The sequence below is a fragment of the Brachionichthys hirsutus genome, chromosome 16 (assembly GCF_040956055.1).
Source record: "Brachionichthys hirsutus isolate HB-005 chromosome 16, CSIRO-AGI_Bhir_v1, whole genome shotgun sequence".
In the NCBI taxonomy this organism is placed as follows: domain Eukaryota; kingdom Metazoa; phylum Chordata; class Actinopteri; order Lophiiformes; family Brachionichthyidae; genus Brachionichthys; species Brachionichthys hirsutus.
This window is the reverse complement of record NC_090912.1, coordinates 3,132,523-3,144,522: the sequence shown is the minus strand read 5'-3', so window position 1 is coordinate 3,144,522 and position 12,000 is coordinate 3,132,523. Positions and strand designations below refer to the sequence as shown.

At 46.7% G+C, this 12,000-nt stretch overlaps 1 protein-coding gene across 1 annotated transcript; it reads left to right on the top strand.

The window, feature by feature from the left end:
* The first annotated feature begins 5,278 nt into the window (after positions 1-5,278).
* rtbdn (retbindin) lies at positions 5,279-8,780 on the top strand. The gene is made up of 5 exons (XM_068750380.1): positions 5,279-5,438; positions 5,539-5,638; positions 5,972-6,100; positions 6,279-6,375; positions 8,320-8,780. Exons 1-5 carry the CDS (start codon positions 5,279-5,281, stop codon positions 8,659-8,661), a joined length of 828 nt encoding a protein of 275 aa, XP_068606481.1. The 3' UTR covers positions 8,662-8,780.
* The last annotated feature ends 3,220 nt before the right edge of the window (positions 8,781-12,000 follow it).

The window sequence follows — 12,000 nt, the reverse complement described above, 5'->3', positions numbered from 1 at the left end:
CCCGCGGATGAGCAGCGCTGCTCCGAGGCGCGCTTCATCCTTCAGCTCCCCGGTCCGGTTGATTCGCCGCGGAGGAGCCTGTCCGGTCCCGTAAACATCACCGAGAGCGCGGTGAGGAGAGCGCAGCGCGCTCCTTCTCCACAAATGCTAATAAAGTTGTAAGATCGTCCGTTTAAAGCGCACAAGACAAGATTAAGGAGCAGCCTTGTCTTTCCGTAAATCTGTGGACTGGCCGGTGCTACAGAGGCAACGCGATATTTGTATCCCGTTCCTGGGATTCCCGGTCGCCCCTCCTCCCACACGCACGTTCCCTCCTGCCGGAATGGAGCGCGTTAGACGCGCGTCGAGAGGAGGGGGATGCAGCCGGGTTCCCATAGGAACCAGTCCATGTTTCAACACGGATTCTGTCTGGAAACATTATTCACAGAGTCGGAAACGTCAGAGTAAAACGTCTTTCATTACTTTATTGTAAAATAACGCGCTTTTTATTTTCAATAATAAGTCATATTTGAATAGGATGGATCCTTGTCTTTGTTTGGGTCTGCTCAAAATGTCTCACATTCCCTTCCCTTTAAATGTGCATGCTTTTATAGAAACAGAACAGGCATTTGGAAAGTTTATTTATTATTGATTCACTCAAAACTCAAATTAGAAACAATAATGTTATTCGTACAGTGCACAATACACACAGTAAATAGTTGAAAGGCGCAACAAAGGTTGGCTTAGCATAGGCTAGAGCGAGCCTGGCTCATATCCATAAAGTGAATATACTGTACATCCAGACCACAGCCTGTTTTTACGTTTATATATGAAACTTAGAGGGATTATTGCATCAAAAACTGAGCTAGTCCAGTTTATTTTCTTATCTTTGGCCAGAGTCAGGCTATTTCTCTTCATGGCATAATTCCCAATATCCACGATTTAAGGCTGATCCTAAAGTCTTAGTCATGTTGGAATTTGTGGTCTGCTGTTTAAATCTAGGGCAGCACGGTGGCACAGTGCTAGCGCTATTTACCTCACCACAAGAAGGTCACAGGGTCACAGACTGCTGGGATAGGCAGTGACCCGGTGACGGACAAAGCGGTTCAGAGGAAGGGCTCTTGTGATACACATTTCTGATAGTTCTGTAAATGAATCTTCATCGACAGATTGCATGTATGTCAGTTTAATCCAGTGAATAGCTACGTACAGAGAGTCTATGTCAATGTTTACACTGAGATATATATATAATAAAACACGATATTACTTTAGTGACTGACAAAGCGGGTAGCCCCTTTGGCAAAGTCGTTGCGTAACGCCTTGCTGGGGATTAGGACTTCCACACAGTTTTTTAATGTAGCATATGGTCAGAGCTGCCCACGCAGCTGTGGCTTCGTCAGCGCCAGACGCAGTGAGAGATCAGCAAATGTCCAAAACTCTGCCCACGCCGGGCCCGTCCGAAGGAATGGGCATGCACTCAAATAAGAGACACATCCTTTTCATAACGTGGTTCTAAAGACACGAGTATGCGTTGCATGGATTCACAGAACATTTTGTACAACTATCATGTGTTTTTCTTTAGTTTTAGTTTTTTACCAGCCTCACCTGCAGGTACAGGCGCATTCACGCCACCTTCAGGATGACGCATAATCGTTTTGCCAGTGCCTGGAGTTTTCCTCTGGCACCATCATCAGGTCAAATTTCTCATTTTTTGTTCAATTCTTTTTCCTTTTTTTTAAAGGTTATAGCTTCAAAACTGAAGTCGATGCAGCAGTTCTTTGAATTTAAGCTGTGAAAGTAACAATGTTAACACGAATCCTTCTGAAAAAACCAGCATGGTAATGTTGTAAGCATCAATTTGAAGCCCTGAGTTCAGCCTCGTGGAGCCGTTTATGAATTTAGTTCTTCATAAACTACCAATAATGGACTAACAAGGGGAAATTTGGCCGTATTTACAGGTTTTTATTGTTTGCAAAGGCTTTACAAATTCAGTGAAGCATGGCAGAATGCACGACGCATAAAACGAGTAAAAGAAAAAAGCCCTGGCGAGCAGGTTGTAATTTCTGACATTAAATGGTGCCGTCAGGGCCGTCTGGCTGCCAGTCAGAGAGCCGTATCATCTCAGCACTGGTGGCTTTCCTTTGCTATCAGCTCTGTCAAAATGATGAGCGCCACCACAGAGCAGCCCGGAGAGCTCACTGCTCAGAGCCAGGTGAAGTCTGGCTGAGGAGACTCGCTTCAGTGAGTTATATGATCATTCTGGCTATAGAATGAACTGCTGGTGCTCAGCTGCTGAGCACAGACGGGACTCTGCCTTCAGATCCTCTTATATAAGGATTTTGTAATCCCTCTGGAGATGAGCAGATGCTTACCCTTTTTCATTTTTTTATTTTTTTATTATAAGTTGATGCTTTACTGCAGAAAACCTCAAGGGAAAATCCTCATAATTTCAGTGCGGTCCTCCTGACTTTTATTTTTTGAACAATGAAATAAAAATGGTGTTGTGTTTATATCATGTTCCCACTGCGCCGTGAAGAAAGAAGCTCATCAAAAAGAGACGCTTTTTGCATCCATAGACAGGAAGCGTGAAATTATTGTCATGATATATTTGTTGTTATAATGAAAAGAAATTTTCCATTTTTTGACCCGGCCCTGCGGGACACCTCTAAACACACACTGATGCTCCTGACAAATGGACACCATAAGAGGATTACTCTCTGGTCAGAACACACACACACCTACACACACACACACACACACACACACACACACACACACATGCTATCATCATTAACCAGTACACAAAAGGAACAACCTGACATGTGAGGAGCAAATGACGTCAGAAAGATTGATAATGATTGATCATCAATACTGTGCATGCAGTGCTGGTGCGTGACCACAGGGTGGCGAGCTAAGACCTCCTCGAATAGAACTGTGAATGTTGTGTTTGCATTCATGAGGATGGCCTTTAATGAGACAGTGGATTAAATATGTTCTCTCGATATTGTATATAACCCCATCCATGTTGGATTGCACACTGTCGCTGAATAAATGCCGACTTTGACATTTGTGTGCAGATTTCTGATTTCGCTGTCGTTCTCTAACGCTGTTGAAGAAGTCAGACTCTGCATCTGTTTGGTTTCCAGTGACCATTTTCAGCTTTATTATTCAGTCTTGCAGAAGAAGATCAATCAAACAACTGATCAACCTCCAACATGGCAGAAGTTGGTGGGTTGACGCTGTTTGCCAGCTGAGGGCCCGCCTATAGGCCCCAAGTGCAGGCAGTGAAGCAACCCTGCTGAATCAGAACCGTGATTGGGGGGGGGGGGGGGCACAGAGAGCAGGGATGACCCTTTTTGACCCGGCTTTCTGTTCCCTGAATAGCTCTCACACAAAGGATATCGTTATTCCGCCTCTCATTACCAGAGCTGTTTGTCTGCCTCTCGCTCCTCTGCTCTCACCCCAGATATAAAGTGCTGTGTGTGTGTGTGTGTGTGTGGGGGGGGGGGGGGGGGGTTTGCCACTTATGAAACGGGTCTGGAAACCCTCGTTTCATTGCTTCTTTACCCTCCGTGGTCCTCTGTCAAAACCAACACTGTCAAAGGCATGCCACCGATTTCACCGTCTTCACGGACACTTTGGTTTCATCCTCAGCATATCAGGCAGTATCAAATCTCAGCCTTGTCTAGCCCTGTCATCTGGGGGGGGGGGGGGGGGGGTGGCTGAGCTGAGGAGGAGAGGCGTGACTCATCACCACCTGTGGAGGATCCTCTCAGAGTCCAGCTTGTGCCTTTAGGAAAGAACACATTAGTCCTGATGCTTTGACTTCCAGGTGATCCTCCTTACTCCCCACAAAGCTCTTAACGAGCGAGGACAAAGCTAATGCTGCTAACCCTTATTCACACTGAGCTCACCTGCTGCTGGTTTGTTGGAGGTTGTTGGATGCAAATCAAGGAAGAAGCTTTCATTTTTATCTTTAAACTATGGAATACACTATCTGCAGCTATCAGGGAGACCAGATCACTAAATAGTTTTAAAATAAATCTATAAATTAAGTAATTTCTGCATGTTCATATTCAGATATGTATTATTTGAATACATATCTATTAACAATTATGTGCTCAAATCTAAATTGTTAAATTTAGAATTGATTTTATACATCTTGTTTATCATATTTACTATCTTTTCAGAGTCATCATTATTTCAGCTTGTATTATTCAGATCATTATCAGATGCCTGTTTTTCTGCACATCTTTACATTATATTCCTGTTTATGCGTTCTTTCTGTATGCTTTTTGTTTTCCCATCCTCACTAATACATGGAAGGCTGTCAACAAGGAGGATTTGGTAAACATCTCCGTGGAAGATTAGCGCGTCTTGGCTGTGGATGTGTGCGTGCAAGAGAAGGAGAGAGAGGGGGGGGGGGGGGTTACTTCCCAGCATGTTGAAGAGGGAGGGGGTGACGGGAAGGGACTGAAATGCCCTCAGCATAAACCGGTGACACGGTGGCGAGCAGCGACCCCCCCGGGCAGCAGAGATCACAGGCAGCGACTGCGAGGTGGACACCGGAGCACCGAGCGCGGAGAGACGCGGAGGAGACGGAGGAGACGGAGCATCCTTTACCCCACCGGCAGGTAAACGCACGGACGGTAGTTCGCTTTGAGCCACGGCTGCTGCAGAAATACCGCTCAGACCTTTGAGGTCGTTGTAAAATCACGAACGAGCGTTTCGAGACTCCAGAATATGAAGGCAGGAAGGATTATCATTATTTCTCTAGATGTGTCCGATGCGTTAATAATTAGTGACGCGCTGTGATGACTGGCTACGTGTAAAGTAAGGTTATGCATTTCTATGTAAGTCGTATTATTGGGGGGGGCAAAAATTACAGTTTGTGAACGAGGAAGGTTCGTTTATTCTCACTGCATGTCCAGCGACAGGTGCCGTCATTAGTTTCAATGACGTCATGCAGGTAAACGCATCAAGCCGCAGATCGTCGGATTAAACGGGTGCGCGTCACCCAGCTCAGCACAGCGCCGAATTAGCCGCGCCCTGCCGACGAGGTCACCACAAAGCAGGGCCTGAATTAAACACCCTGATTCACTATATGCACTAATAAATCATCCGGGGAAGCAAACTTTATTTATCCAATGGACTCATTTTTGTACGGAGCACATCATTGTTAATTTTCTTGAAACTGAATATTTTCTAATCTATAATAATTCTAATCATTATTATATTGTGTGTGTGTGTGTGTGTGTGTGTGTGTTATCTGACAGTTCCAGACTCGTTCGTGGCAGCGATGGGCGTCAACAACCGCCCTCTGATATTGGTTTGTGCATATTTTGCGGCCGCGTTGATTGGTGAAACCGGCTCAGAGGGGGTGTGTCTCCAGGATGGCCAACACAAGGCCACGCCCAGTCCAGAATCACACCTGAGGGAGTGTGTGCTGTATGCTGAAAGTGGGTGACTGTCTAATTGTTGTTGTTTTTTATCCCCGACATGACAGTTGAGGGGCGATGAAGTCAATCTGCTTCGTTTGCTTGTCCCTGCCGATGACAGATAGCTGCTGCACTGAAGACGACGTCCAGGATGTCTCCCATGTTCCCGCTGCGATCAATAAGAATGAGCCGTGGGACAAGTGTGGCCCACTCAGCCATCAGTAAGTATAACCCTAACCCATCCCCCCCATCTGGATTATTTTTACTTCTTCAAATAACATGTTTCAACTCCTTGTTTTGGCTTTGAGGACAAAGACTGTTTTGCTTTATTCCAGTCTTGTCTCATTGTTTTTAACAGCTTTGGACACGCAAAGAGACAAATGTAGCGGCTCAACCACAGAAACATCTGAATCCACCTGCTCTAAATGTGCATTTAATTTCATCTGTTTTGTTCTATGCTGTCGAGCCCTCACATTGTCAGTAAAGGTTGAAGTCCCGATGACACCATTCATCGTGTTGGTACTAACTATTCCCCCCCCCCCCCACCCCCCCAGGTGTGAAGGCTTCCTGAAGCGTGTATCGTGTTTTTACCGCTGTTCCCCCGATGCCGCGCGTTGGCCTCATCCCCGCCGCCGCTCCTACGTCCACGCCGTACCGCTCTGCCACAGCTTCTGTCGTGACTGGTGAGGCTGCCGTGCACGTTTCCATGTTAACCTTAATCTAAGTCAGAGCCCGCCTCTGACACAAAAGCACAGTAAGCCAGCGTCTAAGCTCTGAACCGGTGGGCTGCGTGTCGATCCAGGCCCAGTGGCCTCCACTGATGTTTGTTTTAGAGATTTCGTGTGCTTTTTGTCTCTTCAGGTTTGATGCCTGTCGGATGGACATGACCTGCGCTCGTAACTGGGCCGCAGATCCCAGAGGGCAGAACTGTACGGGAAGCTGTGCTCAGTACCAGCAGGTAGGCTTCGATCATCGCCGAGTGGCTGCATAATGTGGGATCCTGGAGTAGGAGTTAAGGAGTAGTTACAATTATTTTACATTAAATTACATTATATTTAGTGTTACTGTTTACATTTGGCCTTTGGAGGGCAAACATAATGCTAATGTGACCCTTGGAGAAAATGAGTTTGACACCCCTGCTCTAGCTCCTGAAAAGTTCACCCACTAAATAAACGCACATTTTAGATGCGTGCGGAATAAATCTGCACAGATACAGTCAGGATGTGTAAATGCTTCGTGCAGTTGAAGACGATTTGCATAGGAATGAGCTGATACATTTGAAAAGCGCACATACAGGGGGATGCATTCACATCCACTGCATGCAAATATCCCTCTGGCACAGAGCGCGTCTCGCTTTGGACTCGCCGCTGAGATTATTTGCCAGCCAGGCTCTGGATTATTCCAGCATTAAACACTCTTTCTGCTCCAGAGTTTGTGGGAATGAGGTTAAATCTACAAAGGGGGTCTGTGTCCTGGTCTGACGGAGGGGAGGCGATCGTCTAACCAGGAAGCTTCAAAGAATAGATTCTGATTTCTGCTCATTGATTGATACTGCAAAGATAGTATATATCATCAATGTTTACTGGGTGTTTATCTCTAGCTGCAAGGGAGCTTATTGAGAGGGAAGCTCTCAATTCTCTTTCTCTGTTCCGTTCCACACCAGGGGTTATGTTGTGTTGTTGTTGTTGTTTTTGTGGAGGGGCAGAATTGAATATGATGAGGAGGAAAAGGACAGGACAGAGCCCCGGGACATTTCAGTATCTCACTTATTCAATCACACCATGTTGTCTAAAGCCACTTGTGCTCGGACCGAATTAGTTTTGGCAGCAAACCACGTCTGCCTGGGGAAGGACATGTTCCCTCTCCTCTGTGCGTGTGTGTGTGTGTGTGTGTGTGTGTGCGTGTGTGTGTTGTGATAAGACCTAGGTGTCAGACAGTCAGTGCATGTTGTGGGGAGAACCGGCCATCATCCCCTTCGTCCTTCCAGCACGGTAAACATATTACAGCTTTTTCTTAGTGTGACTTAGTGTTAATCCCCAACAGGCGGGTGGATGAAAGGGAGCAGACGGTGGGTGGGGGGGGCACAGTGGAACAGGAAGAAGAAGAGAGCGTGTGGCAATAAGCAGGGGGAGAGAACAATACAATGGCAGGATGCAGTGGGACTAAATGAGGAGGCTTGGCAGCGTCTTAATGGCCGCTGATAAGGCCGTTACTTGGGAGAAAATGTGGGCTTAAACACAGAGCGGCTCCCCGTGTGTGTCACCGAACCTTCCCTAATTAGCCTCCCCATCCATCTCATAGTGTCCTCGTCGGCACCGACTATAGTTAAACAGCCTCCATGGAGACTTGTGATTTCGTTTTTTTGGTAGCGTTGCACAAAATTCCCTTTAATCCACGTACAGCATTTGCATCTTATTAGAGACGAGTGTGATTCACCCTGCGCCAGAAAGCAGAAAGCCGGAGGCGGCAATAATGGGAGCTTTTTGTCGGATTCAAACTTCGCAAAGACCGAAAGCTGAAATGGGTTCAGTGTCACAAATGATGCTGGACGTGACTTTTCCAGTTAGTTTGGATCCGCCCTCTCATTCCTCGAGGTTTGTCACAATCGTCATTCTGTCGAGAGGAGTGGTGGCACGATGGAGTCTTTCACACACCGGCGTGAACATGGAGATGTTGCCTTGTGCTGCGATTTGCTTTCAAGGCTGGAGGAGAAAAGGTGAGGCGAGCAGGAGAGGCAGACCAAAGCCGCTTTGGAGAGCAGCTGCCAGCCCTGAAGAAGCCCTGCAAATGCTGTGCATTCACTTCAAAATGAGATGTCGGTGTAGAAAAAAGTTCTTATGTGATGTATAAAAGCTATGTGTGTGTGTGTGTGTGTGTGTTTGTGTGTGCACACGTGCTGTAGACCTACCAGCATGGCCGGGATCTCTGTGAGCGCCTCTGGGGTGACGCCTTCATGGCTGTGGAGGATGAACTGGAGGAGGCCGGAGACGTCGGGGGTGACGGCGGCCGCCCATGCGGCTGCCTGACCCTCAGCGCCTCGGACAAGGATGTGATCTCCGCCCTCAGAGCCCAGCAGGGTGACCCGGAGGAGCTGGATACCACCAAGGCCGGCCTGCCTCAGTACCGGGCCCCCTGCCAGACCACGCTGCCCCAGAAGGACGGCGGCGGCAGGAGGGGCAACTCCGTGCTGCGTAAACGCTCCATCCTGGTGGACGACGTGGAGGGGAGCGGGAGCGGCTTGTAGAGCGGGATAGAGCGGTGTGATTACACGTAACTGTCGATAGTCGAACTTCACTCGCGTAACTAGTCTTACCACGTTAATGTCAGCTCCTGATATCACTGTCATCACATTCTGTCTTCTCTAGCGGGTATAGATGGACGTCTGGCCGGTTCTCTGAACAATCTTTGAGCAAGCAGGTTTTTTTCCGAGTCTTAAAAAGGTATTTTATTGGCTTCGTATCATCAGTCGTAGCTTAGCTGTGCATGGATCAATCGTGCCGTCGTTGATAGCAGTATTAATGCTTCACTTCTTTGCTATGCTGACTTCTAGATGAGTCTAATCTTTGCATTAGTAACATGCAGGTCTCACTGGTGTGATGTTGCGTAGCCTGTGAAGGTGGACCTGCAGCTTTCTAACAGGCCTGAACCTTCGGGGTCTGACGCTGGCGGGACGAACGTCGTAACAGAGGGACGATTTCGAGCTGCGGTCCACCTCCACGGCTGTTCCAGTATGAGCATCGCCGATGCACTGCGGATATTTCTTTTATTACAGCGTCACGTATTTTAAGAGCAAAGCACGATTACATGTAAATGTTTTATATATATAAAAAAAAAAAAGGAGCCTGATTAATCAGATTGCTGAAATGTTTTGGTCGGTGCTTTATGTTGTCAATAAATTCAACGTTTCGACAGCAGCGTTGTCGTTTCTTCCCCTCTGGCTGTACTCGAACTCGTAACGCATTGTGCTCAGAGGCCAAGGCGCTGCAGGACATGATGGCGTCTCCCTAGAGACACGTTCGGTTGACTTTACTCGCCTTTGATTTAGCTGCTGGCTGCTTTTTAACGCTGCCAGTTGTTACCACCCTGTCACAAACATCAGTTTGCTGTTAAAGAGGAGGAGAACACCAAATGTTTTAATAATGGTTATTGTTAAAAACACACTGTATTTGATGTCTTTCTTTCGGCCTACCTGTCATGTAAAAGCATGGCGCAGGTTGGTTTCCTGCTCCATCCTAGGTTTCACCAGTCATCTATAATAATGGAGTCACGTGTTTTCTTATAGGGGGGGGGGGGGGGGTATTAGTAAAATAATTAGTAAAATAATACTTAACTCTTCACTTATATGACTAATTATATTTTTAAATCTGTAGTGTAAAAATAAAGAGTAAAAGTAGCCAAATAATATATTTTTTATATTCTTCATTCTATTATCACTAATAAAAGCGCTACATGCTGGCAGGCCAAGGAACATGTGGCTGCAGCGTTGACGTGTCAAAACAGCTCTGATTATGGGGGGGGCAGAGAGCGTCTCTGTGACGTCATCCCACTGCTCCAGCCTGACAGAGATAGGTCTGCTCGCCCACGCTGACAGGCAGCGCTCACCCTTTCCTACCTACTGCTTCAAGGGAGAAATTCAAATAACCTTAACTTGTAAGAAGAATCCGTTTATTTAAGGAATATTATGCCGCGCTGCTGACAATAAATGCCTTTCGGCCTTGGAAAGTCTTTGGAGCTGTAAAGACTCCGATGCTCTCATGAATATTGCTTTTTTTCTTATCTACGGGCTGATTTTACTTTGAAAGGAATATTCACACACTTTAGAGGTGACACCTGCTGAGGTGATTCTAATTTTATTTCTGTAACCATGTTTTGTTTTTGTTTTAAAGAGTGCTAGTTGTTGGTTAACAGCAGAAAATGGCTCAGCTGCCCCCCCCCCCCCCCCCCCCCTCTTTCGGCTTGGTCCCGTCAGGGGTCGCCATCGCCACAGCAAATCAGCCTTCTAAGTCGATTGCATGCTTGATTCCGGCAACGTTTTACGCCGGATGCAATTCCTGCCGCAGCCCTCTGCGTCTGTCGGGCTTGGGACCGGTTCAAGGGGAGACACATTCCTGCTCAGCAGCTTTAATCCCGTATTCATCTTCCTTTAATGCCCTTTGATCTCTTCTTACCCACATTCTTTGAAGTTATGTCCTTTGAAATGGCATCTTATAAATTTGACTGAATTGTGCACGAGACAGTTTGGATTGCTCCATGGTGACCTTGGCAACTGCTATACCTTTTAGTGATACAGAAATAATTCTTGCTTCTGCACTTGTAAGATGTGTTTTAGAACTGTTTTTGAGAATTGTGACGAGGACTGTGGCGCTTACTGCTTTTAGCTTAGCATTTATATCTGAAGATATTTCTCTCAGGGGGTGCTTTTACAAAATCCTCAAATTAATGCTTGGTTTAGAGATCATTAGTGTGGCTATGCCAGAAGTCAAGGTTCACATCTAATGGACTCTGTCAGGCCCAGTCCGCCGCGGTTCTGGTCGAATCGGTCCCGCAATTTGACCATGAATACGCGCGGTCGCTGCTCGTGTTTGGAGGCTTCTCGGTAAATTCTTCATGTCGCAATATCCCATCCGAGTCCAGACATCGTCAGAAGTTGAGAAAAGAAGGCCGGAAAAGCAGAAAACACGGGTTCTTGCTTGACGTCCAGACATCCAGACAGCCAGCGCTTCAGTGTTTACAAGCCCGTCTCGAACGAGCGGATCAGCTGATGAGTGCGCTGAATCCACTCACTGGTCTCCTATCGGCTGCAGGCTGTATTACATGCGGCCTCATTCTGCAGTATTTTAATGCCGCTGAGCACAAGAACACGTGACGCACTAATAGTATTATTAAAAATTGTTGCGGCTTCCTGCCCTGGTTTAGCCGCTGAGGGGTGCGTTGGGTCCTGCGTAGTTGTCCGACGCGCTCAAATGTTTGTACAAAGACGCGGAATCCAGGATGCGTTCTCAGGTGGATTTATTGAGGCCCAAGTGCGGCGGTACTGGCGATAGACAAAGTCCAAAAAGTATATTGCCTGGATGAATGATGGATGGATGAAAATAAACCATCAAATAAAGCCAAAGTGTACAAATGCGTGTAAAGCGGTCAACAAAAATTACGGCCTCCCAACTGCCTCTCCCCTAGCCTCCGTGTTCCAGGTGTGTGCGCGCCTTTAAAGCCTCACACACGTCCATGCACACACACCCACAGGCACACCCACCGGCACACCCACCCCCAGGCTATACCCACAGTCACCACACGGGGCAGCAGACACACATGCATTCAGTGTCCACCATATCTGTCTTCTACAAAAATGAAAAAATCATAAAATATATAATGTAATATCACTGATGTTATATTATATCTTATATGATTTTTATATTATTTTTAATAATACAAATACATGATTTTTATCTGATTTTATATGATGACAGGTGAGGCTGAAGAATATTATCTCATACACGTTACAATTAGTTTCAGAGTTGGCCTTGGAAAAAGTCAGGCGTGGTGCTGAAAGGAGGTGATGGAGCAGGGGGGGGGGGGTGCTTCA

What these genes read in the sequence shown, in the direction of transcription:
- rtbdn (XM_068750380.1), top strand. Translation starts at nt 5,279, where the DNA reads ATGGGCGTCAACAACCGCCCTCTGATATTGGTTTGTGCATATTTTGCG. An exon ending in TGTGGCCCACTCAGCCATCA is followed by an intron (nt 5,639 to 5,971) that starts GTAAGTATAACC and finishes CCACCCCCCCAG; the next exon opens with GTGTGAAGGCTTCCTGAAGC. An exon ending in GCTGTGCTCAGTACCAGCAG is followed by an intron (nt 6,376 to 8,319) that starts GTAGGCTTCGAT and finishes CACGTGCTGTAG; the next exon opens with ACCTACCAGCATGGCCGGGA.